Source organism: Mesoplodon mirus, assembly GCF_964341445.2.
Source record: "Mesoplodon mirus genome assembly, chromosome: 13".
Classification (NCBI taxonomy): domain Eukaryota; kingdom Metazoa; phylum Chordata; class Mammalia; order Artiodactyla; family Ziphiidae; genus Mesoplodon; species Mesoplodon mirus.
Genome location: NC_138989.1, coordinates 24,681,157 through 24,708,691, shown reverse-complemented (window position 1 = coordinate 24,708,691; position 27,535 = coordinate 24,681,157). Strand labels below are relative to the sequence as shown.

Genomic DNA, 27,535 nt, shown 5'->3' with positions numbered 1-27,535 from the left:
CCTCTAGCTCTCTACTCAGCCAAGTTGATAAGCTCCAAGAGACAACAGATTTCTGTTTAACACAGGGCTGTGTGATTTGGGGATTGATTGCATTCTCTGGACCGTCTCAATTCCCTCTTGAATAAACGTTCTTTTCCTTCCTTCAAATATCTGTTGAGTGTCTGCTTGTGCAGGACACTGCTCTAGGTGCTGAGCAAAGAATGATGAACAAAACAGACAAGGGTGCGAGGGACAGATGATAAACGAGTCGATAAACATGAAACGGCAATTTTGGCTAGTGTTAAAGCTATGAAGAAATTAAAACAAGATGCCAGAAAGGAGATGGAGCAGGGGAGTGACATGATCTAAAATACTGATTCCAGGTATAAAAAGATATCTTGGGCTGCCAGGGTAGAAGCCGGGAGGCCCGGAGAGTTGCAGCCGTTCGGGCCAGAAAAGAGACTGGACCAGAGTGCTCTCAGTGGAGTCGGACACCGGACCTGAAGCTCAGCAGGAGCAGAGTCAAAAGATGTGTTCCCCTTTAAGAGTCCTGGCCTCAGGGGCGGGGCAGAGACACTGGAGCTAGCCGAGGGCGTGAGGCTCCACGCGGGAAGAGCCGCCCCAGGAGAGCGCGCGCGCAGTGCGGGGGCGGGACCTGGGCGAGTCCGCATGGCTAGCTCGGGCCCCGGATGAGGAAGTGCGGGGCGACCATAGAGACGAAGAGGCGGCGGCGGCCGGAGCGCCCCCGGGCTCTCGGCTCCGCAGGCTCAGGTAGACTTGGAGGCTACGGGGCAGCGGCTGCAAAAGCTGGGCTGGCGGGGCGAGCGCGGGCCGCGGAGCCGACCTCAGGGTAAGAGGCCGGGGACGGGAAGGCTTCGGGCGTAGCCGCCCCGCCCCACTCCAGCCTGAGCGGACCCTTCGCCGGGCGGTGCAGGCTGAAGGGGAGCCCGGGCCCCCCGCCCTCTCGGGGCGCCGAAGGGAACGCAGGCTGCGCTGCGGGCGCGGAGCGACCCGGGGAGAGGGAGGAGACCAGGCCCCACGTCGTGAGGGGAAAACGGCTTCTCCGAGTCATGGCTCCGGCGGCGGAGAACGACTCCTCTTCGACCTCGATACGGCGGGGGACCCCCAACTTCTCTCCTCGGGGCGGGCGACGCCCCTTGTCGTGGGCGAACGCGCTTCTCCGGCTGCGGCGCGCTTGTCAGCAGAGGGAGACCCGCTCCCGGGGTGCGAGAGGGCGATTCTGAACTTATTTTCAGGAGGGATAAGATCTCTCTCGATTTGGTCAGCGCCCCCCAGGTGGAGAGAAAGACTCAAGTTGCCTAAAAGTGACAGGGGGCTCTTCCTTCCCTGTAAAAGATAGACTTATCTTCCCTTTTTTATTTTTTATCTTTACCCTGATACAGAGGGAGGAAGACCCTGAATTTACTTTATGGTGTTAGTCAGCCTTTCTCCCCTCCCCCAGTCGTGTCCACAGAGGTAGCCTCGCTTCTCCGCCCCCGAGCTTCTTGGTGTGCCTGGAGCTCTTTTCCCTCGCACAGTGAAGAGCGTGGCGTTTGGAGTGTGATGGATGCAAGCCCGCGTGTGTCCCACTTCCCACCTTTGTGACCTTGACTCATTTCTTAACCTTTTGTCAGTCCTCCCGTCTCTAATTTGGGTACTCTCTTCAAAGAATTGTCCTGAGGGCTAAAGGAAATTTTGTGTAAGTGCTTAGTACATAGTAACCTTTTGGAAAACTGTTGCTATTATTGTTACTTAATTTCTTTTTTAAAAAGGAAACTAGTATCTTCCACAGAGAAACAGATTTTTTCCATGCATGTCTCATCCTCCCATCCCTCCCCACCCCTTATCACTTTCTGAGGAGGCTTTTCCCCGGGGCAGAGAAAGAGACACTTGTACTGTCTTAGATCCGACCACACTTCCCAAATTAACAAAGAGGGCCTCCGTTAGAATAATTTGCAAAAAAGACTGCTTTTGGAAGCAGGTCTGTACTCCAAGAGGGAGACCTGATAGGAGAAGCCATCCTTTCCTTTGTCCACAGAAGCTATCACTCCTTCCCGACTGGTTAGAGATGCCCTCTCCCACTCCCCCTACTTGCTCTAGTGACGAAAAAGCTTCCTTCTATCTGATGTGCACACCCCCCTACACCCAAGATGGAGATTCCAACTTCTTTCTCTTGCTCTCCCGAGAAAAATAAGACTCTAGACCTATGAGAGGAGGACGCTTTCCTGCTGTATATTTGGAGTGGCACAGATGGTTTCTTTTCTCCCCTTCCTTTGAAAAAGGAATGAAAATCTTTTACGCAGTCTTTGTCAGTAGAAATCAGGAACCTTTTCACTCCCCATGTGGAGACAGAGGGATCCTTTTTCTGCATGCTGATAAAGGGAGGAACGGGGGAAGCCGTGCTTGATGCTATTGAGATTTCTTGTGCACTCCGTGGGGAAGAGCCAGACCCTGTTCAGTATATGGACTTCCCTGCCCCACTTTCAGTTTGTCTGGAGATCTTGTTCAGAGTCTTCTTTCTCTGTTACTCAAGAAGAGGCCCCCTTCTCCGAATTCCCTCAGGGAGGGATTGGCTACAGTGTCCGAATCTTTGGAAAAGAAAGCCCCTTTCTCAAGGTGAAAGGAGTGTGGTGAACTTCTGAGGGCCTGATCATTATTGTGAGTATTGTCCCTTGTCACAAGTGTGGTAGTGCCTAGTGTTATTAACTGCTTCGTTTGGTTAAGAGCAGCCCCTTTGCTTTTGGAATTAAAGGGAAGGGAGACCATCAGATGGGATTATTGGGGCACATGGCTTTCTGTTCTGTTGTTTTCTTTGTTTGATTTTTTTTTCTTTTGCTTACTGCTGTAAACTTTGTACCCCCAGAACTTTTGTTTTGGGGCATGTTTGAATGACTAAAGTTGCCACTTTGTCAGGTTTTTAGTATTATAAAACGTATTCTAATGAGGCTGAGGGCTGCAGTGTTAATCTTTCATTCGTAGTTTCCCCATCCTCCCCTTGGCTTTTGTTATTTGGTGGGATGGGAATTAACACTTCCAAATTGCTTGAAGACACACTGAAGAACAGCTTTCTATCTTTTTCGTATGTAAAGTGTTCTTAACGTACCTCGTTTGCCCTTGAGCACTTGCAGTGGGGATTAGTCTGAGCTCTGTAGCACTTTTGTTGGTGTCTGTAGGTCTGCTGTGCTGAAACAAACTGGAATAGAAAAGTTATTTAGAGTCTTGGGATTTTTACAGGTAACACAATGCTTTGCGATTATTTTGTTTAATTTGTCCACTTTACATGTGAAAAACAAGCCCAGGAAAGTTCAGTGACACACTCAAGGCTGTGCAGGTAAGCGAGAGGCAGGATAGGGACCCTGGTCACCCAGCTTGGAGACCAACAACTAGACTGCTTCCCAGCACTGATTCTGCATTTGAAGCAGAAAGACTGGGAGATGATAATTCTCAATTCAAAGGGCTTTCTTCTTTTATTGGAATAATTGTACTGCATACTCCTTATAAACGTTAGTCTTCACCCCCATCCCCACCCCTGGGATAAATCCATCCCCTAAACAATGTAATTCTTATTTGTGTTAATGGTAAAGATGACAAGCCAATAGCAGCAGGAGAGAGTTGTTTGTGAATCTATGGGTTATTTTCCACTTATACCTCAAACTAGGTAATTATCTGGTGGTGTCTTCACCCAGTAGTTTGGTTATAAATCATTAGTAAGGATTAAGCCATAAATCCGGGTCTACATTTTATAAGCATGTGTTACTCTTTCCGCTCACTTCAAGTTTATTTAACACTTTAGTGTAAAAACTTTTATGATTGAGGGAGAGAGCTGACATTTGGAAAGATACTGATAAAGGGATAATACACTTACCGGTTATTCTTTATTGCTTCATATTTGGATCTTGAGATATAACGTTTTAAAAAATTTTTAACATGTGTGATAGACGCTCATTGTTAAAAAAAAAAAGTACAACATGCAGATAAGTCATTCATGATCCCATCACCCAGGGTAACACTTAATATTTGGCTTATAGTATTTAAAATAATTTTCCTATATGGATATATATTTTTCCAAAATAAAAGAATCCTAATATTTATCTAGCTTGATAAGACATCTCAGGCAGCTTTCTATGGAGAGGTATATTTCTGTACCATCATTTTTAATTGCTCCATTGCATTCAGAAATTTAAAGAACCTGAATGGTAGAATTCTGTTGTTTCTGCAGTCTTGTGGCATTACCAGTATCTTGATAGAGGGAGAAAGTTGAGAGGACAGTTTAGTGATGCGAGCTAGTGAGCTGAGAATAATTGTAAACTGCTGCTCTAGGCTTGCATCTAAATATGACTTCACCTCTGAGGGTTCCAGCTGAGGCACTTAGCTGTTCTTGGTGACTCCACTTCACATGCTGCTGAGAAACTTGAGGACCACAATCAGGCTGCAAAAAGGAGGGAGTGTCTGTTTTGCTTCGACAGCCGATGTGCCTAGTTGTTTTACAGGTTGAAAAGTCTTATAATTATGTCTCTACCAAACACACGTATCAAGAGATGGTAGTTTTGTGGCGTTTGGCTTTTGTATATTGGAAGTTATCTTTTGGTGACCAAGCTTTACAATTCTGTTTTGGTCCACACCAGTTTACAACATAGATGGAGGTGTAGGAAAGGTAATGGCACTGTTTTTCCTGAGGAATATTTTGAGCCATTTTATGTGATTATCAATATTGCCTCTTTGTGATAAGCATCTGTTTAGGAAGCATGTATCTGTGCGTGATTTTGTGTTCAGAACAAAATCTTGAGTTAGGACCGTGGGGTTGGAAAGGAGTGAGATTTGTTAGAGACACAGCTGGAGTTGGGACCGTTGGTACAAGTGCTAATTGAACGGCATGTGGATGGTCAGATATGGTTACGTCTGGGGATTCAAGTCTGAGCTCTGGGGTAACGGGTGCCATTACTAAGAGAGGCAGTGGGATCAAAAATAAGCATGTAAGGCTACTGAGAGCCTCTTACTCATCCTGTTTCTCATAGCTGCTTGCATGTAGCAATACTTGATTATTCACTGGGTTGAATGGGTTCTATTTTAGGCATGTTACGTTTGGGGGGGGTGCCATCCTTGTTAGTGAAACGTAGGTCACAGCTTGAGAAAAAGTTGGGGCTAGGGACAGATTTCTTTCTTTTAAAAAAAATCAGCTTTATTGAGATATAATTCATATAACTTGTAATTCATCAACTTAAAATGTACAATTCAGTGGTGTTTGGCATAGTCTGAGTTGTGCAACCATCACCACAATCAACTTTAGAACACTTTTATTGCCCCCCGAAGAAAAACTCTCCATCAGCCACTCCCTGTTTCTCCAACTCTTCCAGCAGTAAGTGGTCACTAATCTACTTTCTGACTCCAGATTTGCCTGCTCTGGACATTTCGTGTAAGTGAGATCTTATAATATGTGGTCTTTTGTGCCTGGCTTCTTTTACTTACATAAGGTTTTCAAGGTTCATCCATGTTGTGTCATGAATCAGCACATCATTTCTTTTCATAGTTAAGTAATACTCCATTGTGTGGATAGACCACATTTTGTTGATCCGTTCATCAGTTGATGGACATTTTGATTTGTTTCCACTTTTTGACTCTTGTGAACAGTTCTGCGGTGAACATCCGTGTACAAGTTTTTGTGCGGGCATGTGGTTTTTGCACATGTTCCTCAGAGTGGAGTCACTGGATCATGTGGTTACTCTGTGCTTAAAGGGACAGTTTTGAGTCATCCTCTTAGCAGAGAAGCTGCACGAAAAGTTGAGGGCATCAAAAAAGTGAAGCCTGGGAAGGGAGGTGTATCGAGGGTTGAACTTGAGAACACCCGCACCCTGGCAGGCAGGGAGACCCACGGAGCCCGTCTCCACCTTCTCTTCTACAGTAGTCTTTCCTGCACTTACTCTTTCGGTGCATATGTGGTGTGACAACCAAAAGCTGGATTGTTATCTGTCGATGGGAAAGGGAAACTGAACCAAATTAAAATGGAGCACTTCCAACCTTTTGGGAGCGGGGGCATCAAATAGCAATTTCACTTTATCCCTTAAGCCCCACGTATACACACACACACACACAAAATGGCTTAAAATCTAAAGTACCCCTAGAAATCCAGGAGCTAGAGGAGAAAGGGGAAGACTAGCTCCAGAAAGGATGCCTTTGTCAGCACGGTTTATGAAAGTCCCCTGTGAGTCTCACCTCACTCCTTTGCACGCCAGTGTGTCTCTCCTTGCTTCTCTTTTGGATTCAGGTTTCTTCACCAGCCCTCCTGTGTTACCTCAACCTTATGGACCAGCAGTCTACTTTCCTGTAATTTCTAGTATTCATATTTAAGTTAGTGGTATCGCGTTATGTCCTTTCACCTTTGAGTAGGGTTCCTTGAAAACACTAAGAGGCTTGCTCAGCAGATGAGAGCATAGGGACGTGAGTAAACCAGCCACCACAGGTTGGAAAACCAGGAGAAGGGCAGAATGGTCTGGAATGAGAGGACCTGTCATCTGCCCTTCCTCAGCCCCAGCTCCAGTCCAGACAGCACAAGCCAGTGTAGGGGACCTTCTGTCAAGGAGGAGCAGTCGTCAACCCAGGAGTGCTCAAGGAGCGGGCTGCTCATTGACGGGGAGGCAGAGCGTGTGCCTTTGTGTAAGCGGCGTCGGTGGGCTTTCCCCCATGATCAGGGTACGAACAGAGACAGGGCCCAGGGCCGCTGGGTCGTAAGGAGGGAGTTGCATGGTGTCTCGGAGAGTCCCTCATGCTCAGAAATCTGATCGTGGTCGGTGGAGAGACGGTGAGACAGCCTAACAGTCAAAACAGTTCCGTAGCAAGCTCTGGGTATTACTTGTATGTAATGTGTTTATTTTGGAGAACGATGGACATTAGGAAGTGGTGAGAGTACATCTGAAATATCCTTTCCTATGTGCACTTCGGCCAAAGGGATCTGCCGTCGGTACTTGCGATAAATTCTTGTTATGAACTCGGAGATGCCAAATATTTCTCACCTTCTCTCTCCTCCTGTTTAGGGTTAAGGAAAACATCGAGAACGAAAGCGTGCAGTATCTCATTTGGTTATCATTTCCGCCTTGGTTAGGTCAAGTGGATTTTGTGGTGGAAACCACACACGTTTGGTAGACTAAAATGGAAAAGTTACCAGCCAGGAGACCCTGGTTTTGGGTGTACCATTCCCTATCTGTGTGTGCGTTTGTTTTGATTACTTTAATAATACAGTATCATGAACTACTTAAATATGTACATTTTAGCAAATAACCCATGTTCCCGTTACCCAATGTGAGAAGTGAAACATGACCAACACAGTGGAAGCCCTGGGTGTCCCCCGTCCTTCCCTCAGTTAACCATGTAATATTTTAGTCAGGTCACCTTTACCCTCTTCAGGTGTGGTGTTAGAACCTGTAACAGGAAGACAACAGCCACCCTGCTTAGCTCACTGGGTTGTTATGAGAATCAAATGAGTGGTGTCTGTGAAGGTGCTTGGAAAATCTCGAGGTGCTGAGTTGAAGTCAGGAAGGATTTGCCCAAGAGCTGATTTAGTTGTGTCGGGTGCCAGCCTGCGTAGACACAGCTCAGGTGTTTGGTGAGCACTTTTCTCTATACCTTCTTCCAAAGAGAATTCTTAATGAAGAAAAGTCAGTGAATCGAATTCTTCAGAGTCCCTCAGTATATGTTAATTCAGCAAATATTTTCTGAGTACCTGCTATGTGTGAAACAACTATTCCAGGCAGCAGGGATATAGCAGTGAACAAAGTGCACAAGGTTCACGACCTGAAAACAATTCAAAACCATCTTTATTTTCTTATTTACATTGGGTCTATCCTTGGATGCTTAGACATGTCTCATCTACATTTGATGAGATCTCACTTAAATCCAGATTTATACTAAGAATTGTTCACAAGGCAGTATTTGCATTGAAATTAGACAGATGTCTATTAAAGGTTTAAGGTATTTATTTTCCTCAAACTCAGTCTCTTACAGAGAATTTTTTGGTGCCAGATAATGCTGGCATTTGAGGTAGAATTTTTTGCCTTTGTTTTAGCCAGTTTAAGCTGAGACAGCTTTCTACTACCCTGCAAGGTTTTAAACTTTTATCCCTTCCTTTGATTTGTGTCAGGGTGAGCCGTTTGGTGTAAAAGACTTGACTCCATATCTGCATCTGCCCCCATGCTGTCATCCGGCGTAGAGACCCAGCCCGTTCCACTCGATTCCTCCATGTCTGCCGAGGTGCAGGAATTATACTCTGAACTCCCAGTGAGTGTCTCCAAAGAGCTTCATGCTGACCCTGAGCCAAGTGCGATTCCAGATGTAAAACCTGGAGCCTCAAGCTCTCGTATAAGTCAGAGTAGGGCAGTGCCCTTGGAGCTGCAGAGGACTCCTGTGGAAAGTTGTCACGAAGAAACCCCTGAGACCTTGGACCATGGGGGTGAGCCTGGGCGGTGTGGGCTGGTGGACCCCACAGCAGAAGGTTCTGTGGCTTCTGGGATCTTGGATAGGGAAGTGAAAGCCAAGAGCATGGAGCAAAAGGTCTTCAGAGATGGAGGGGACCAGGCGGAGATTGTAAGAGACCCCTGTGAGGGAGCAAAGGAAGACACACGTCAATATTCCACAGCTGCTGAAGAGAAGCTCTGCCCCAGCCAGGTAAGAAATGAGATCTTGATGCAGATCAGTTGAGTGGGTATGGCATCTTTCCAGCTGGACTAACACTTCTCAGGATAAAGTACAGAGTCTGACAGGTAGCTTATGATTTATTCTTGAAACATTTCCAAAATGTTGATTTTGATGTTAACTTTCTTCTGATGATTTTTTAAAACATTCGTGTCACATCAGACACTTGAGGAGAGGAAGTGCTTATCTCATGAAAACGTGTCAGTCCTCTGACACAGCTACTGTATATGGCACGTTGAGTCTCTCTGTGATGGTCATGTGGGATTTCTGTGTCTGATGTTAAGGAACGATGTGTACTCGTTCCTTGAGTTTTGGTAGCATCATGGTTAGGATAGAGTGAGGTGTCACAGGGGTATCTTTGAGGGAGACTGTTGACCCAGCTAGGGCTTCATAGGATGGATACCCTTGCGGGGTCTCCATATTTCAGAAGTAAGTCCTAAGCTTTGCAGGTCTAGAAACTTGACTTATATCTTTTGTACATCAGAGGTGATGATCTCCAAAGGACTGATCCAAGCTACCCCCTTTCATGAGAGGCTGAAGCTTAAATCAGAAAGCCAATTCTTTAACTAACACACAGTGAAAAGTGGAATCACTGCTTGGTGTGGCATGGAAAATCCCATCTCTGTGAATTTGATATTGGAATAAGAGGGATTAGTTAGGTGAGACTAATGGTTAGTGGGCTAAGGTAGCCTGATGGACCCCAATTCCTAAAGGAAGTTTTACCTGCCAAGTGGACTAGGAAGCTTACTCTTTGCCCTGGATGGTGCCTTAGGTCAAGAGTTAGTAAACTTTCTATGTAAAGGGTCGTACAGTAAATATTTTAGGCTTTGCAGGCCATATGGCCTCTGTTGAAACTACTCAACTCTGCCATTGTTGCTTGAAAGCAGGCATAGGTGATTCTTACAAAAATTAGTGTGGCTGTATTCCAGTAAAGTGTTTTCTATAAGTACAGGCTGTAGTTTGTCAACCCCTGCTCTATGTACTAATAAATTTGTATTCTCTGGGCTTCCTGGGCTAGGCTCCATTCCCCACCTGATAAAAATACATCATTTCTTTACACAGGTTGCAGGGCAATTGACTGTCATTAGTAGGCTGCGTATATTAACCATAATTAAGAATAGATAAAGCATGAAGTAACAGTTGAACAGAATATCAGATTTTATGCTGTAATGACCTATCCTTAAAAATATAGTTAAATGAGCAAGGTAACAGATCCAAAGTTCCTTACTCCTTGCCATGGTGGGCTACATCTAACAAGATGGAAAGTTTTCTTCATGTAAAATTTGATATAAAATGAAATTTTGTGTATATAAATGAACACAACATACTTATATCAGTACATGTATATACACACATATATACGTACCACCCAACTCGAGAACTAGAAGATTACTGTCTCCCTATTCCTTTTCTAAACCATTCCCTTTCTCCCTTTTAACTCCACCAGAGGTAAATTCTATTTTGAATTGTGTAAAGCAAAATGAAATTTAATAGATATAAATGTAAGATTTTGCACTTGGTTTCATAAAGGGAACTACACACAAGTGGAAAACAGAAGTGAAAAACAGAAGCCCTATAGGTTTTAACTGGTTAATTAGAATTGACTCTGTAGCTGCCAAGAAAAGCCAGTTTGCTCTTAATATACATTAACAAAATGTGTTGCCTGGACAGATGTGGTGGTTGTGTGCTTGTGTGCTGGTTCGCCTGTACCTAGGGTATCATCCTCATGGGTCTCTCTCCCCTACCCTCCCCAGCACCCAGATGAGCTCAAGATACAGGGAGGATGGGGTGGGGGGCAGAGGGGAAGCAAGGAATGAGTCAGTGTTGGGGTTCCTGGCCGAAGCAGAGCCTGTCCCTTCCTTTTGACGTTGAGCCTGGGGTCCTGTGGGAGGAATGTATTCATGGATAAGAGTTCACACTAAGGACACAATGTGAAAATACCCCATTGGAAGCCGAGTTGCTGGGTCTTCCTGAAAAATCAGGAGGAATGAGAGAAGCCTTTGAGACTTTGGAGGGTTGAGCAGAGCAGTTCTGTTGGGCACAGTTAAGCTCAGGGGAAGACGGGTGGGACGGTGGCAGCTCCTGACATTCTTAGGTCACAGCACCATTGGAAATCTGGATGAATGCTGCAGGCCTCTCAGAAAAGCAGACATGCCATCCCGGAAGGTCTGCAGACTCCAGACATCCTTGGACCCCAGGTTAACTCTTGCTAGATGGCAAAACACCACAAGCATAGTCAAAAGACAACTGACAAATTGGGAGGACATATTTGCAACATATATCATGGATAATGGGCTTATATCTCTAATGTATAAGGACCTCTTAAATTGGGGAATGAAAAAACCCAATAGAAAAATGGAGGAGACATTTGAGTAGATAAGTCACTGCATGCATGTGTGTTTGTGTGTGTGTGTATTGTATTTAAACACATGAAGATGGCCAACCTCACTTATAATTAGAGATGCAAATTTAAACAACCCATGATACTACTTTTATGAAACCTATCAGATTGGTGAACATGAAGAATTATGACAACACACCTGGTCAGCAAGGCTGTGAGGAAAAAGGCTGTTCTCACACATGGCTGGTAGGAATGCATACTGATACAACCTTGCAGAAGAGGAATTGGGCTACACTTAACAAAACTATGCCCTGACCTATTGACCCAGAACTCTCATTTCTAGAGAGTTATCTACCCTGAAGATACACCTCCCACAGCATAAAAATATGTATACACAAGGTTATTGTTTGAAGCATAGTTTATTATTGCAAAATGTTGGAAGCAACCTAAATGCCCACATATAGGAGACAGGTTGAATAAACTGTGGTATATAAACATCCTTCCCTGGAGCCCTGTGCAACTGTAATAAAGAATGAAGATCTCCATGTACAGGTACAGGTGTCCCCTAGACCACTTCTGCGTTTGGTGATTCTCTGGAATTCACAGGACACTGCACATGGTCAGATTCACAGCTAAGATTAATTACAGTGTAAGGACATAAAGCAGTCAGCAAAGGGAAGAGGGGCATGGGGGCAATGTCTAGAGGAAATCACGCACAGGCTCCCAGGAGTCCTCTCCGAGTGTAGTCACACACACTTCACTTCCTCTGGGAACAAAGTCTGCTCATACATGTGAAATGTCTACCATGGAAGCTTGTTAGAGTTCAGGCTGGTCACATAGCAAAATCCCAGACGTCACAGGAGGAAAGCAGGGGTTCCCCATGAATCACATTGTTGTATAGGTGTCGTGAGCCACTCTGATCATTCAGGAAATGGTGGAGACTCTCCTGCAATCTAAGTTCCCAGATGCTAGCCGAGGCTACCCTTGTAAGCACGCCTTTCTAAGAGTAACGGTCAGGCCTGCTGCTGTTAACTCTTCTGCAAAGGAGGATATACTAAGTGGAAAAAGCAAACTGAAGGACTTTCTACAGTATCCTCCCTTTCATGCATGAAAGAAGGGGAAATAAGCAAGTGTACAAGTGTATGCTCATTTGTATAAAACACACACATGTGTACACACAGGAGGGATGAGCCAGAGAAGAACCATGTCACTTCTGTGGGGTTCCTGCCCCGCAGATGCACAACCAGGATCTAACCATGAGGAAACATCCGACAAACCCAAACCAAGGGACTTTCCAAAAGTTATGAAAGATGAATACGTACGGAACCCTCTCAGTTGAAAGGAGACTGAGGAGGCACGATGACTAAATGAATTCTGGGAGCCTGGATTGGATCCTGGTCCCAAAAAAGGGTGTTATGGAGCCATTAACAAATTTGAATAAGGTCTTTAGTTAGTATTTTATTAGTGTTAATAACTATACTGTGGTTATGTAAGATGTTAACATTAGGGAAAGCTGGATGAAGACTACAAGAAATTTTTTTGACCAATATTTGCAATTTTTTGGTGTATTTAAAAGATTATTTCTAAATCAAATGTTTAAAAACTTTAAAAATATTATAACAATAAAAAAAAATAACCTCTTCTTGATAGAGGGAGACAAAATTTAACTCAGTATGAGAGGTGCTTTTTAACAGCTAGACCAGTCTAGAAATGGCTTAGGTTACTCAGGGAAGTCCTGTTTATAAAGAGGCTCAGTGACTGTCAGGAATATAGCAAAGGGGATTCTAACTCGGACAAGCAACCTCAGAGGTGTTCTTTTCCATGCCGACATTCTGTGATTTTGTTCTAATAGTTGATTTGCCTTTAGCAGCATTCCACAAAGTTTTTTTTTCTTCAGCTGTTGTTCATCTCAAACCAACAAAGAGACCCGCAATCGTGCACTGGCTCCAATTTGGGGAATAGTACTCAGAGGTTATCACTTAACCCACTCTTCTCTGTTCCCTCTGAACCAAAATCAGTCAAGGCGGAAGGGTACTGACTTCAACAGAGCTCGGCTCCAGGAATAAGAACTTGCTGTGGTTGTAAAGGATAGCCACCTACACTTTCCGGCGTGGATTGCATGAATTAAATAAATTTAATGAAGTTAAGTCTACTTCGTGAATTTCCCAGTTCATGGAGAAGAACAGCACCAATATTTAGAATTAGAAGTTTACGCTTTTTTGTACCTTGGGCCCTGATGAAACCTAAACTGGTTTTGTTAAATATTCATTTCATTCACTCATTTAACCTCTCTTAAGGTCATTATTAGTTGTGTTTTTGTTTTTCTGTTTTTTTTGGTTGTTGTTGTAAAAGAAAAAGTACATGTTATTTTATGAAGCAACTTATTTTTTTATTTTTATTTTTTGCGGTACGCAGACCTCTCACTGTTGTGGCCTCTCCCATTGCGGAGCACAGGCTCCGGACGCGCAGGCTCAGCAGCCATGGCTCACAGGCCCAGCCACCCTGTGGCATGTGGGATCCTCCCGGACCAGGGCACGAACCGTGTCCCCTGCATCAGCAGGCAGACTCCCAGCCACTGTGCCACCAGGGAAGCCCCTGAAGCAACTTATTTTTAAATGTTGGTCTTAACTTTTTTTTTGGCTTTTTTTACTGTGGTAAAATACATATAACATTTACCATTTTTATTATTTGTAACGCTTCAGTGGCATTAAGTACATTCACATTGTTGTGTAACCATCACCACCATCCATCTCCAGAACTCTTTTTATTTTCCCAAATTGGAACTCTGTCCCCATTAAACAATAATTCCCCATATGCTCTCCCCCAGCCCCTGGTAACCCCCATTCACTACCTTTCTGTCTATGAATTTGTCTGCTCTGGGGACCTTATGTAAGTGCAATCATACAGTCTTTGTCCTTTTGTGACTGTATTTGACATTTTCTTTAAAGATCCACGTGGGGCTTCCCTGACGATCCAGTGGTTAAGACTCTGTGCTTCCACTGCAGGGGGCAAGGGTTCAATCCCTGGTTGGGGAACTAAGATCCTGCATGCTGTGTGGTGCAGCCAAAATTTTTTTTTTTTAATAAAAAATAAAAAAATAATGATCCACTTTAAAAGTTAAAATAAATATTCCAGTCATGAAATATTTCAATCATGAAAAGTTAAACCAGCAAAAAAATCATTCTTTCCTGCCTTATGATTGTGTCAAAAAGGTATGAAGACTTGTAACTGGTACTTTTGTCCTTTGATCTGGGATATTCTGTTATCGGGAGGGGAAAGAGTCTGGGAACAGGTGCGTGGAAAGGACAGCTGCAGGAGCCACGCTGAGTGGTGAAAGAACCATTCAGCTCTGACCTCTGCACTCACAGGAGGAAGGTCAAGAGCTACGGTGCACACAGAGGTTACGGACCAGGATACGGAAAAGACTGGTCTTATTTCAGAATAAAGTGGAAAGACGGGTATGCGACATCCCACACAGGTGATTTGACACTGAAAACTTTTTTTTTCCTGATTTGAACAACCAACTTTATTTTCTTTTTTTTAACTGAAGTATAGTTGATTTACAATGTTATATTAGTTTCTGGTGTACAACGTAGTGATTTCATTTTTGTTTTCTTGGCTGCGCAGTTTGTTGAATCTCAGTTCCCCGACCAGGGACTGAACCCAGGCCATGGCAGCGAAAGCCCAGAATCTAACCACTAGGTCATCAGGGAATTGCCCAGTGTAGTGATTTTTGACATTTTTATAGGTTATACTTCATTTAAGGTTATTATAAAATATTGGTTACATTCCCTGTGCTGAACATTACATCCTTGTATCTGTGAAAACTCTTTATACCATGCTTTGTTTGTTTTTCTTGCTGCTTAGATATAAGCTGTACACAGGGGTAGATCTGCCGGGGTGAATGTGTTGCAAAAGCTTTGGCTTCAAGATACATCATTCATGCTCAACACAGACACAGAAAAAGTTCTGAATTGTCTGTTAGCGGAAACATACGAAGACTCAGTATGCATCTTTTGACAGATATTTGAAGGCATATGGACAGGAGACATCAAGTCAGGAAGCACAATGGCTGTTGATCACCCGAGGCATGTTATGCTATTGGAGAAACTTGTTGTTTAATGGCATGTTCAGAAAAGACCCAATCTTGTGCAATTTATGTGACTTCACTTAAGGGAAAGGCTGTTATGCTAAATGCCCATTAAGCTTCCTTCCTCGTCACCCTAAGAGTCTCTGATCCTAAGGGAAATTCGCAGTAGTGTGAAGCAGCTTGCTGTTTGCTTATAAGGAAATCTTGTTGGAAAGAACTCATTTTCAGTGATTTAAAGGTGAAAAGATCTGAACTTCACACTCTCAGTAGTACAGTTGGTGGCCATAAGGTGTTCTCCTGGTCTGCCAGGGTACCGTGGTCCCCACAGTGATGGTTTGCCTGTGGTTCACAGCTCATATTGTTAAAAGTGTGTGACAAAGAAGTGCCCAAAGCACCATTCACATATTGCTGGGACTTAAGGTGGAACTTTCTCCTCATTAGTTTAGCAGTTCTCTTAGATAAATCCTTGTGGCGGACTGTTATTAAATGCCTTACCCAGCTAATGTGATCGATGCCTCATTTAAAGTTTCTCTGAATTGAGATACATGGAGGAAAATTCCTTTTTAGGCTCAGTAAAGATGACTTAAAGTTATTGTCCTACAGCTCTTCCTTCCTAGATATGCACGTGTAGGAAACTGAAAGGTCCATCTAGAGATCCAACGTCTTGTTTATTTTCAGTGTTCTTCACTGTGAGCATGATCACTGCTGTTCCCACAAGTGCCAGGAAATGGGAGGTATCTCATTTGCTCTGTGTTGGGGCCCTATTGTGTGTCCAGTGTGTCGGCAGTCCCACCTGAAGCTGGGACCACCACTGCTCCAGCTTAGGAAGCTCAGTCTAGGAGGAAGTCAGCGAGATCTGCTTACAACCAGGGCTCATGGCTCAGGTGTACCTCCGGCCCTGAGGAACTTATAACTACCCTGCTTATAAAAGCTGAAGGGCCTGGTGTATGTTCATTTCCCTCCTAAAGATATTTGTGGGGGGGGGGGTTTCTGGCTCAATACTAGCCTCATAGGAATGAATCAGTATTGTGTCTTTTCCAGGATAAACAGCCAGCTTTTTTTTTTTTTTTTTTTTTAATTTATTTTTGGCTGTATTGGGTCTTCGTTTCTGTGCGAGGGCTTTCTCTAGTTGCGGCAAGCAGAGGCCACTCTTCATCGCGGTGCATGGACCTCTCACTGTCGCGGCCTCTCTTTGCGGAGCACAAGCTCCAGATGCACAGGCTCAGTGGTTGTGGCTTATGGGCCTAGCTGCTCCGCAGCATGTGGGATCTTCCCAGACCAGGGCTCAAACCCGTGTCCTCTGCATTGGCAGGCAGATTCTCAACCACTGCCCCACCAGGGGAGCCCCACAGCCAGCTTTTAGTGGGAAATAAGATTACAGATGAACAGTAAGAATGGTTTTTAAGACCCTCCTAAAATCTGCCTATACTTTGGAGAAGTATTTTAAGTTGGTTTTGATTCCAAGCAGTGGGCAGGAGGATGACATGTTGGCTGTGCCAGGCTGAGGCAGAGAATTTGCTGTCAGTTTGACAAATTGCACTATTACTTGGCATTTCGTATTTTATATAGTTTATATAATGCTACAAACTACTGCAATGATCTCATTTGATTTCGCAAGAGGGATCCACGTGAACTTTTATCTTGGAAACAGATTTTGCAAGGAATGTTAGGATATTAACGATCAGATGTCAAGATTTAGTAAAATCTAGATGGTAGAGAGAAATGTTTAGGACTTTACCTCTAGAAATCCTGAAACTTAGAACACTTAGCTGATAAAATATTGTAGGAAAAGGACATTGTGTCTGATAAATTTCTGCAAGTGTTTATTACATGATCAGTTGGCTCGAGGGGATGGAGGGAGTTGCACACAGGATGCTTACGCTACACGGCCATTGCTCGCAAGTGGTCTGTTCTGTTCCTTCATCTGCGTTTGGGACCCAAGGCTGGTTGAGCTCCCACCTGATGTGAAGATCGCCCACCGCCGTGGTGCTGGTGGTTGGGGGTCCCTCACATCTGAACTCAGCCTCACACTTTTTCAACCCTGTCAATTCCTGATCATATCTAGACTTAAAACTTCGTAGGGTCCACAGCCCTCTGTGAGGGGAAACTTGTTTTTCATAACTCAGAACCTTCAGGAGAAGTCAGCAAGGCAGGAGGAGAGAGGAGTCTGGTGCTCCTGGCTTCTGCTGCTCCCCTTCACTGTTAGGAGTCATGGCTAAGCAGGGAGACGGGGGGATGGCTTGAAGCAGTCAGGTTGGCACTCCACCAAGGTGTGTGCGGGCTCCAGCTAAGACATCTCCTTAGAGCAGCAGGTGGGGCCAGACTAAAATCCCAGCAGTCCCTCCAGGAGCCGGAGCCCTTAGGGTTCATCATACGAGCTCACCAGAGTCCTTGGGAATCTGAGGGGACCTGTATGCTGCTGTCAGGAGGTCATCTCTCACTGCAGAGTCTCTTTTAGGCCCAGAAGAGCTTAGGGCGGTCACTCCAGATGACACCGGACTCTGTTGGTGACAGTCCTATTGGCTTTTCTCACAGGAAAGTGAGATCTAAGGTCTAAGGTCTACTGGATGGTGAGAGCTCCTGCTCATGGAGCAGCTGTCCTGATAGGGCATCTTGCGAGGTGTCTGTGGTCCCCATTTATAAAACCACCTGTAAGCATGCACTCTGTGCAGCAAAGCTAGCAGGTGGGAGTCCTGCGGCTGGAACGGAGCTGCATCTGACTCCTCACCCCTCGGCTTTTGCTCCAGCACCCGGCCTTTCCCATAAAGTATTAACCTGAAGAAATACTCTAAATAACATCTAATCTAACACTTCAAACATTCAGCCTGAGAACTGGAAGTGTGGAGGGTAGTATCATTTTGGAGAAAGGATCAAGGGTAACTACAAATAATGATGTTCTCTTAACCTCTTATTTTGAAATAATTTGAGACTTACAGAAAAGTTGCAAAAGTAGTGTGAAGAATTCCCATTACCCTTCATGCGTATTCCTCACATGTTAACATTTTACCACCTTTGCTTTTTTTCCCTTCTGAATAATTTGAGCATATAGTTGCAGATGTGATGCCTAAATACTTGACTGTGTATTTCCTAGCAAACAAGGGCATTCTGTCAGATGACCACAGTACCCTAATCAAAATCAAGAAATTAACACTGATCCGAGTACATTTGGCCAATTGTCCCACTGAAGTCTTTTGTAGCAAAAGAAAAGAAAATGTTTTCTTGGTCTAGGAAAAGTCCAGGATCATTTGTGGCATTCAGTTGTCATGTTTGTTTAGTCTCGTTAACATTTTCTCAGCTCATGACCTTGGCACTTGAAAGAGTACAGGCCATTTATTTTGTAGAATTTTCCTCAGTTTGGGTTTGTCTGATGTTTCCTCATGATTAGATCCTGGTTGTGCATTTTGGGGGCAGGAACCCCACAGAAGTGATGTGGTTCTTCCTGTGCATCCTCTCAGCAAGCGCCTGGCATTGAGGTGCCTCATTCCTGGGCAGGGGAACTGCCATCACCTGGTTCAGGTGGGGTCTGCCAGCCCTCTCCACTGTGAAGGCACTATTTTCCCCTTCATAATTATTAAGTATCTTGTGGGGAGATATTTTGAAACTATGTAAATATTTCTGTTTCTCATTCAAACTTTTAGCGACTAGTTTTAACATCTATTGATGATTCTTGAGATAATTATCAGTGTGATGGTTGCCAAATGGTGATTTTCTAATTCCATCATTCCTTCTACGGTAAGTAAGAGCTTTTCTTCTCCCCATTTACAAATAAATTTGACCTGGCATCACGCTAGAATTTATACTCTTTTGGCCAAACGTGGTAACACATGAGTTCTGTGGGAGATGATTGTTTTAAGTTCATGCTGTGCAAAAGCATTCCACACTGAAGTTGCAATAGGAAGTGAAGGAACAGTCCTGCTTTGTACATGACACTCCATGCCGGGCCTCTTCTCTCACTTCCAGTGATGATGCTTTATTTCCTCCTGTGTCCACCTGTATTTGCCATCACTTTGATCTCTGTTTCCACCACAGAACTTTGCTTAGAAATGAAATGGTTTTGCTTGTTTGTTGTTGTTGTTTTTGTTTTGGGGTTTTGGGGGGGGGATTTTTTTTTTTTTTTTCCGGTACGCGGGCCTCTCACTGTTGTGGCCTCTCCCGTTGCGGAGCACAGGCTCCGTACGCGCAGGCTCAGCAGCCATGGCTCACGGGCCCAGCCACTCGCGGCACGTGGGATCTTCCCAGACCAGGGCACGAACCCGTGTCCCCTTCATCGGCAGGCGGACTCTCAACCACTGCGCCACCAGGGAAGCCCTGGGGGGGATTTTTTTTGGTGGAGAATGTGGGCAGTGATTTTTTTTTTAAGTGCTGTAAAAGTCATCAAGCATTGTAGCAATGATTTCACCATCTGTCAATTTAAGTGAGTGCTATGTCAGAATCTTTTACTTACCAGTTAAATCCATGTGAAAAAAAAAATCTTTGGACAGAGAAAAAGAGGTGACCCAGAAGGAAACTTTGATGTGAGCTGCCATCGTTGGTCTGTCAGTGTCTCCAGCTGGTCAGCCTGGTCGGACCCTTTCCTCACGGGGCCCCATGCCACACACGCGCTGCTGCTGTTGCCCCTTCCCATTTTCCTGAAGTCCCTCTGTAGGTTGTCATTGATGGTGTTCCTCCTTATACCCTCCTCCAGTGAACAGGGATGAAAAGGAAAAATAGCCCTTCCAGGAAGTTTGAGAAAAAAATGAGTATGTGATGCTGAGAATGGTTAGGGACTGAGTTACATTCAACTTCCTGATAGTTTCCATTCAGATTTTCACTTAATTAAGATCACATTGCATCAATGTGTTTCTTGATTCGGAGGATACTTGCAGGGTTTTGTTTGGATCTGCACCCCGGCATTCTAAACCTCTGTTATTGTCCAGACCTTGGGAAACTTGGCTTTTCAAGCTCAAATTCTAGAGAAGTGGAAGTTTTATTGATTATTTGAATTTGAGGTTTGCTTCAGTTCCCAGTCCTTGTGACTGCTAGCAAATTTCCAGGAGTTGGAAAGAAGACTCTCAGAGAATCATCGGCATTGGTGAGCTCGGGTGTCTCTGGATCTTCCCTGACCGCTGGATTTTCTTACCGCAGGAGGACCTCCTGATGCAGGCAAGCAAAGAACATCTATGCGCGGACCTCCCTGAAGATGGTCTGAGGAACAAAGGTATTTATTTCTCACATCTTTTCCTTCTTCCATTATTAAACACACAATTTTAGTTCACACTGGGGACGTGAGGATTTTAGGTCCCTGCCTTGCCAGATGGACTTCACTGTAGCAGCTCTTGGTATCACTGCCCACGGACGTACTCGGAGGCCCCTGGTATGATCGAACGATGCCTCATTTGTGACAAAAGTTTGCTTCCCACTTTTTCTATAATGAGTCCCCATTGACTGTGAGTTGAACCTTAATGCTGGTGTGAAGTCTTTCATTTGACTTTATAAAGCTGCACTGCTGTGTGGAAGGGTTCACGTGGACGGGGAGGAACCACCGCCGGCCGTGCAGGGCATCCTGCTCTGTTCTCGTGGACAGCGTGTCCACTCCCGGTCACCTTGAGAGTTTGCAGACAGTTTCTCACTTCCGTTATGTCATTTACTCCTCAAAACCATTGTTGAATATGGGCATCTGAGATACTGCCTTTGATTTGATTGATTTGATTGAGGAAGAAGCTGAGGCCCAGAAGAGAGTGCTGAGCCAAGATTCTCCTCCCACTGCCCCAGGCTGAAAATAATCTTAGGTAACTTTAGCGAGGACTCTGTGTATCTATTTTATAATTAAGGTTAACAATGTAGAATAATCAAAACTGCAAAAAAAAAAAAAAAAAGCAAACATGTTTAATTGTGTGAACATTTTGTTACTGTGATACAACGTCAGATTTGACTCTGCTTCTTGGCAGCCTGGACAGAAAAGGAAGCACAGACCATCCCTATGAGAAAGGACGCTTGTCCCAGTTTATCACCCTGCTTCCTGCTGCTGGAGATTCTCTCTGTGGCTCAAAGCCTTGGCTGTCCAGTAGAGAGTAAAGCTCTGAAGATGAGAAATGTCGCTTTGTGCATGTCTCACCCAGTCTCAGGGCTTTACTAGGGATGCAGTTTAGTGCCGTCACCTGTCCCCGCCTGGACCTTTTTAGTGGGGCTCCAGTACTGGTATACTGAGTCGTAGGTGTGTTGGTGTATTTTCATCCACATCTTACCACAAAATTCACTGTATGTTATGAACTACATTTAACTACTTTCATTTAACCACTGAATGGACCTTTTAAACAAGAGAACCAGAGTTATTTTCTATGATGAAATCTGCATTCTCAGACTTACCTGGGTTCTCTCCACCTAAAAAGCTGGTCCCCACTGGACCTGGATAAGTTGAGCTCTTGTGAAAAGTGTTCTCAGATAAACTGCTCTGTGGCACTTTTCTTCCTGTCCTAATGCCATTCGTCTTTAGTGTCTTAAATTGGTAAAAGGAAATTGTTTTCCTCCCAAGCCATAGGGTTCTCAGGTTGATGTGGGGGAGCCTAGAAATGGCAGCTCTGCCTGACTTTTAGCAGCGATGGCCTAGTGCCCGACTGTGAGACGTTCTTCCATGCAGCCCCCGAGAACCTTGCAAGCTGGCCCTGTGTTACACCTGCGGGAACCAGCTCGGCTGTCCAGTGTCCCAGGCAGGCATGGCCAGGCAGAAAGGAGGGTTCTAAGCAGGCAGGTCTCCACAGGAATTGAGCCTTGGGAGTGCAAGCAGGCCATGTAGCTGCCACCACGGATTTGAGTTAAACAGATGCACATGCTCTACTGTCGTGTGACCAGCATTTCAGCTTGCTTTGCCAAGGTCAAGGTCAAACATTTACTAACTTACCATTTACTATAGAATTGAGAAGTAAATGATGTTTCTTGGAAATCTGGTTGTACTGTCTCTCCAGGGGCCCCAGCGGCCAAAATTTTCACTCTGCCCCGGACTGTAGCTCCTAGCTCTGGGCATATTAGATATTTTAAGTTTTTCTGATGGAAATCTAATGGATCCTTGCTACCTTTGTTGTGAGCGTTTGTACTGTTGAGCACTGTGCAAATTGCTGTACATAGTTTTGTTTATACTAAGTTTTGATTATTCTGAAATGGGGGCACCTCTGAGGTCAGTGTTCTGTAATAATTTATAAATTTGCTGAGGGGTGAATTTGGGTCCCCCGTACTGAGCTATCTAGTAAGTGACTCTGGTGCAGCTCCCTTCTCTGTGTTGTTTTTCCTTCTCTCTCTAAATGTCCCGTTCACAGCACACTCCCAGGTTCACATGGGATTCCAGGCTTTTGAGGCTCTTTACAGTCGTTCTGTCTGCTGTGGTTCAGTGAGGTAAAATGAGAACACGATTGACTCTTTAATAAAAAGGACCTTTGTGTTAACCAAAAGGAGTCTTTAATTTGTAGAATGCTATTTTGCATATCATTCCCCATTTCTTTTTTTTTTCTTTTTTTTTTTTGTGGTACGCGGGCCTCTCACCGCTGCAGCCTCTCCTGTTATGGAGCACAGGCTCCGGACGCGCAGGCCCAGTGGCCATGGCTCACAGGCCCAGCCGCTCCGCGGCATGTGGGATCCTCCCGGACCGGGGCACAAACCCGTGTCCCCTGCATCGGCAGGCGGACTCCCAACCACCGCACCACCAGGGAAGCTGCATTCCCCATTTCTTGTTTGCCGTAAGGCAGATCTGAGAGAAGCGGGCATGGGGACCAGTGCTGGGTGGTAGTCAAGAGGCCATTTCACAAGGGAAGAATGTCCCGTCAGGCCCTCTGACTGTGCCTCTCCCTTCCTGCTGTTCTGAGTGTTAACCTGGCTGTTTCACCATAATTTTCTGTTCAATATTTTATAAAACTAATGTTATCAATTTTTTTTTCCTTGTAACTGGGCTTGATTGGGAAGGTTGCATAAGAAAGATGGAACGGGCTCCAGGAAAAATACAAATATTAGTTCCCACTAATTACTGTGAGACTTAGTTCCCATAGTAACAGTCTCCGTTAAGGCTTATGTGGGAATCCTCTGAAATAGTAGGGTCACCAGAAATTGGAAGAGCATTGAGGAAATAAACTTTGATGCAGAGGTGAAAGCATCAAGGAGGGAAAAGCTACCTTATATAATTTTTGGAACCAAATAGTTTAAATTATTTAGAATAACTAAAGTTGAAACAATCTTTTCATAGCCTCTATTTCTATTATGTGAATAAATTAAGCATTTTAAGGAGATGGAATGAACCTATCAATAAAGCCCTTAGGTGGTATATGCATCCAGATTCTTGGAGTTTACTGATCTGTTTGTATAATTGGGAATTACTATCTCATGTTTTGTATTCCCTGTTTATGTCATTATCCTCCTATAATTTACATTTTGGGGAGTGGAAAGTTGAAAAATCAGCCAGTACCACACCCATTTAATAGGCTACAAGGAGGAGGTGTAGACATTTGGGGAACTAATTTTTTTTTTCATTTTTAAAAAAATTAAGGTATTACTTACATATACTGAAATTCACCCTTTTTTTGGGTGTGCATATGGTTCTGTGAGTTTTGACAAACATACAATTGTGTAATCACAGCTGTACCAGCACAATCAAGAAATAGAACATTTCCATCACGCACCAGTCTCTCGCAGGCCCCTTTTATAGTCTGTCCTTGCCACCCCCAGCCCTTGGCAACCACTTATCCATGTTATTTCCCTATCGTTTTGACTTTTCTAGAATGCCATATACACGTAATCATGCGGGGGAAGCCTATGAGCCTGACTTTGTTCATTTAGTGTAGTGCATTTACAATTAATCCACAGTGCTGTGTGTATCGTAGCTCATTGCTTCTTACATCTGAAAGGTATCCTGTCGTCTAGTTGTATCACAATTTATCTGCTTCTCGTTCGAGGGAAATTTGAGTTGTTTCCAGTTTTGGTAATTATGCATAATGCTGTGGTAAATGCTTTCATACAAGTTTTTTTTTTTTAATTTACTTTATTTATTTATAGTTTATTTTGGCTGTGCTGGGTCTTAGTTGTGGCATGCAGACTTCTTTTTTTTTTTTTTTTGCCGTACGCAGGCCTCTCACTGCTGTGGCCTCTCCCGTTGCGGAGCACAGGCTCCAGATGTGCAGGCTCAGCGGCCATGGCTCATGGGCCCAGCCGCTCTGCGGCATGTGGGATCTTCCCAGACTGGGGCACGAGCCCGTGTCCCCTGCATCGGCAGGCGGACTCTCAACCACTGCGCCACCAGGGAAGCCCCTATGCAGACTTCTTAGTTGCAGCATGCATGCGGGATCTAGTTCCCTGGCCAGGGATCGAACCCGGGCCCCCTGCATTGGGAGCATGGAGCCTTACCCACTGGACCACCAGGGAAGTCCCTCTTACAAGTTTTTGTGTGAACTTGAGTTGTCATTTCACCTGGGCAAATACCTAGGCTTGGAACTGCTGGGTCATTTGGGAAGTATGTGTTTAATTTTACAAGAAATTACCAAACTGTTTTCCAGGGTGGTTGCACGCTTTTTTATTCCCACCAGCAATATATAAGAGTTCCAGGTGAGGAGTTGAATGCTATCTCATTGTTGGTTGACTTATCTGGAATTCAGAAAGCCAGGTGTCCAGTGGTCAGTACAAGCATAGGAGGTGACGGAACTTGTAGGGCTGTCTGCCGCATTCCTATCACCAGTAGGCAGCCTTTGTGAACCTCCACCAGAGAGCTTCGTTTTATAAGGCATTTCAACATTGCTAACCCATTACACATCTTTCCAAGAACAAGATGCAGGATAAACCAAAACTTACGTCATATTTAGTTTCCATGTCTAGCCACTTAAATTTTGATCCAGGAAAAGGTTGTCATGGAAATGCTATTGAACCTTTGTCAACCCTCCAGCATGTCTATCCTGAATTAGGGTCATTTGGAGATAACACCAAAAAGGTGTCTGAGTTTTCTGATGTAACTTTTATTATAATTGGAGTATGAGCACTTTTTAATAAAACAATTTCATGGAGATATAATTTATAGACAATAATTTTCACCCATTTAAAGTGTATACTTCAATAATTTAAATTTTATCACTTCCCAAAGAAACTTTGTACCTGTTAGCAGTCATTCCCCATCCCCACATACCTCCAGTCTCCTCCAGTCGCTAATCTGCTTGTGTCTCTGTAGATATGACTGTTCTGGACACTGTATAAATGAGACCCTACAACATATGATCTTTTTGTTTTTGTTTTGTTTTGGCTGCATCCCGCAACTTGCAGGATCTTAGTTCCCCACCTAGGGATCGAACCCGGGCCCCAGCGGTGAAAGTGCCGAGTCCTAACCACTGGACTACCAGGGAATTCCCAAAATGTTCCAATTCTCCACATCCTTTATCAGTTATATTTTATTTATTTTTGGCTGCATCAGGTCTTCATTACTGCACACGAGCTTTCTCTAGTTGTGGCGAGTGGGGGCTACTATTCCGTGTGATGTGTGGGCTTCTCATTGCAGTGGCTTCTCTTGTTGTGGAGCACAGGCTCCAGGCGCACGGGCTTCAGTAGTTGTGGCATGTGGGTTCAGTAGTTGTGGTGCATGGGTTTAGCTGCTCTGCTGCATGTGGGATCTTTCCAGACCAGGGCTTGAACCTGTGTCCCCTGCATTGGCAGGCGGATTCTTAACCACTGTGCCACCAGGGAAGCCCCCAACAGTTACCTTTTGTTTTCTTTTGAATAATAGCCATTTTAATGGGTGTGAATTGACATCTCATTGTGGTTTTGATCTTCATTTCTCTTATGACTAATGATGTTGAGCATCTTCTTATGTGCCTATTACCATTCCTATGTCTTTGGGAAAATGCTTATTCAAGTCCTTTTCCCTTTTGTTTTTCTTTTATAAAAAATTAATAATTTTATTTGTAAAGCAGTGTAGGATTTACAGAGAAATTGAGCAGATGACACAGAGGGTTTCCATCCCAACCTTCACTCCCCACCCCATGCCCTCCAACGCCCGCCCCCCCCACCCCGTTTCCCCTATTGTTAACGTATCAGTATTGTATATTTGTTACAGCTCATGAAACAGTGTTGTTATACAGTTCATAGTTCATTCCGATTCCCTTAGTTTTTCCCTAATGTCCTTTTTTTGTTCTAGGGTCCCATCTAGGAACCCACCTCACATTTAGTCCTCTTAACCCCTTAAGCTCCTCTTGGCTATGATGGTTTCTCACGCTTTCTTATTTTTGGTGACGCTGAGAGTTTTGAAGAATGCTGGTCGAGTGTATTGTAGAATGCCTCTCCATTGGGGTTTGTCGGATGTTTTTCTCATTAAGACTAGGGTTATTTGTGGGTTTGGGAGAGGAAACTCACACAGGTAAAGTGCCATTTTCATCACATATCAAGGGTACTTACTATAAACGTGAAGTGGTGTTTGTAAGGTTACTCCCCCTCCCCCTTTCCATACTGTCCTCTTTGGAAGGAAATCACTATGTACAGACAACACTTGAGAAATGGGGAACTCTGCTCCCTCTGCCTATTTTTGAATTAGGCTTTTTGTCTTTTTATTGTTTAGTTATAAGACTTCTTTATATATATTAAGTACAAATCCCTTATCAGATGGATGATTTGCAAATATTTTCACCCCACCAGTGGTTTGTCTTTTTGCTTCTTGATGTTGTCCTTAGAAGCACAAAAGTTTTGGGACTTCCCTGGCAATCCAGTGGTTAAGATTGCAATTCCACTGCAGGGGGTACGGGTTCGATCCTTGGTCGAGGAATTAAGATCCCACATGCCACATGGCATGGCCAAAAATTGATTTTTAATTTAAAAAATGTTTAAAAAGCACAAAAGTTTTTAGTTTTGTTTTTTTAATTGATTAATTTAACTTTTTTTAAAAAAATTGAGGTCTAGTTGATTTACAATATTATTTTAGTTTCAAGTATAAAAAGTTTTTAGTTTCGATGGAGTCCAGCTTATCAGTCTTCCTTTTCTTAATCACTTGTGCTTTTGGTTTCTTAGCTAAGAAATCATTACCTGGGACTTCCCTGGTGGCGCAGTGGTTAAGAATCTGCCTGCCAATGCAGGGGACACGGGTTCGAGCCCAGGTCTGGGAAGATCCCACATGCTGCGGAGCAACTAAGCCCGTGCGCCATAACTACTGAGCCTGTGCTCTAGAGCCCTTGAGCCACAACTACTGAAGCCTGCGCGCCTAGAGCCCATGCTCTGCAACGAGAGAAGCTACCCAATGAGAAGCCCGCGAATCGCCGCAACTAGAGAAAAGCCCGCATGCAACAACAAGACCCAAGACAGCCAAAAATAAAAATAAATAAATAAATTTTAATAAAAGAAAGAAAGAAATCATTACCTAACCCAAGGTCATGAAGATTTACTCTTGTGTTTTTCTTGTAAGAGTTTTATAGTTTCAGCTCTTACATTTAAGTTTATGATCAACTTTGAGTGGATTATTT

The 27,535-nt window shown here is 44.2% G+C and overlaps 1 protein-coding gene across 4 annotated transcripts in view; it reads left to right on the top strand.

Moving 5' to 3' along the window:
- Positions 1–668: 668 nt before the first annotated feature.
- PRR14L (proline rich 14 like) overlaps positions 669–27,535 on the top strand; it is a 57,861-nt gene continuing 30,994 nt past the window's right edge. For 3 of the 4 annotated variants that reach the window (XM_082640040.1, XM_082640039.1, XM_082640041.1), the window contains exons 1-3: positions 669–829; positions 8,111–8,634; positions 20,217–20,289. In XM_082640040.1, the coding sequence (XP_082496166.1) occupies positions 8,161–8,634; positions 20,217–20,289 (547 nt within the window). In that variant the 5' untranslated portion in view covers positions 669–829; positions 8,111–8,160. The remainder of the gene's footprint in view (positions 830–8,110; positions 8,635–20,216; positions 20,290–27,535) is intronic. The other variant, XM_082640042.1, reaches the window with a different exon arrangement.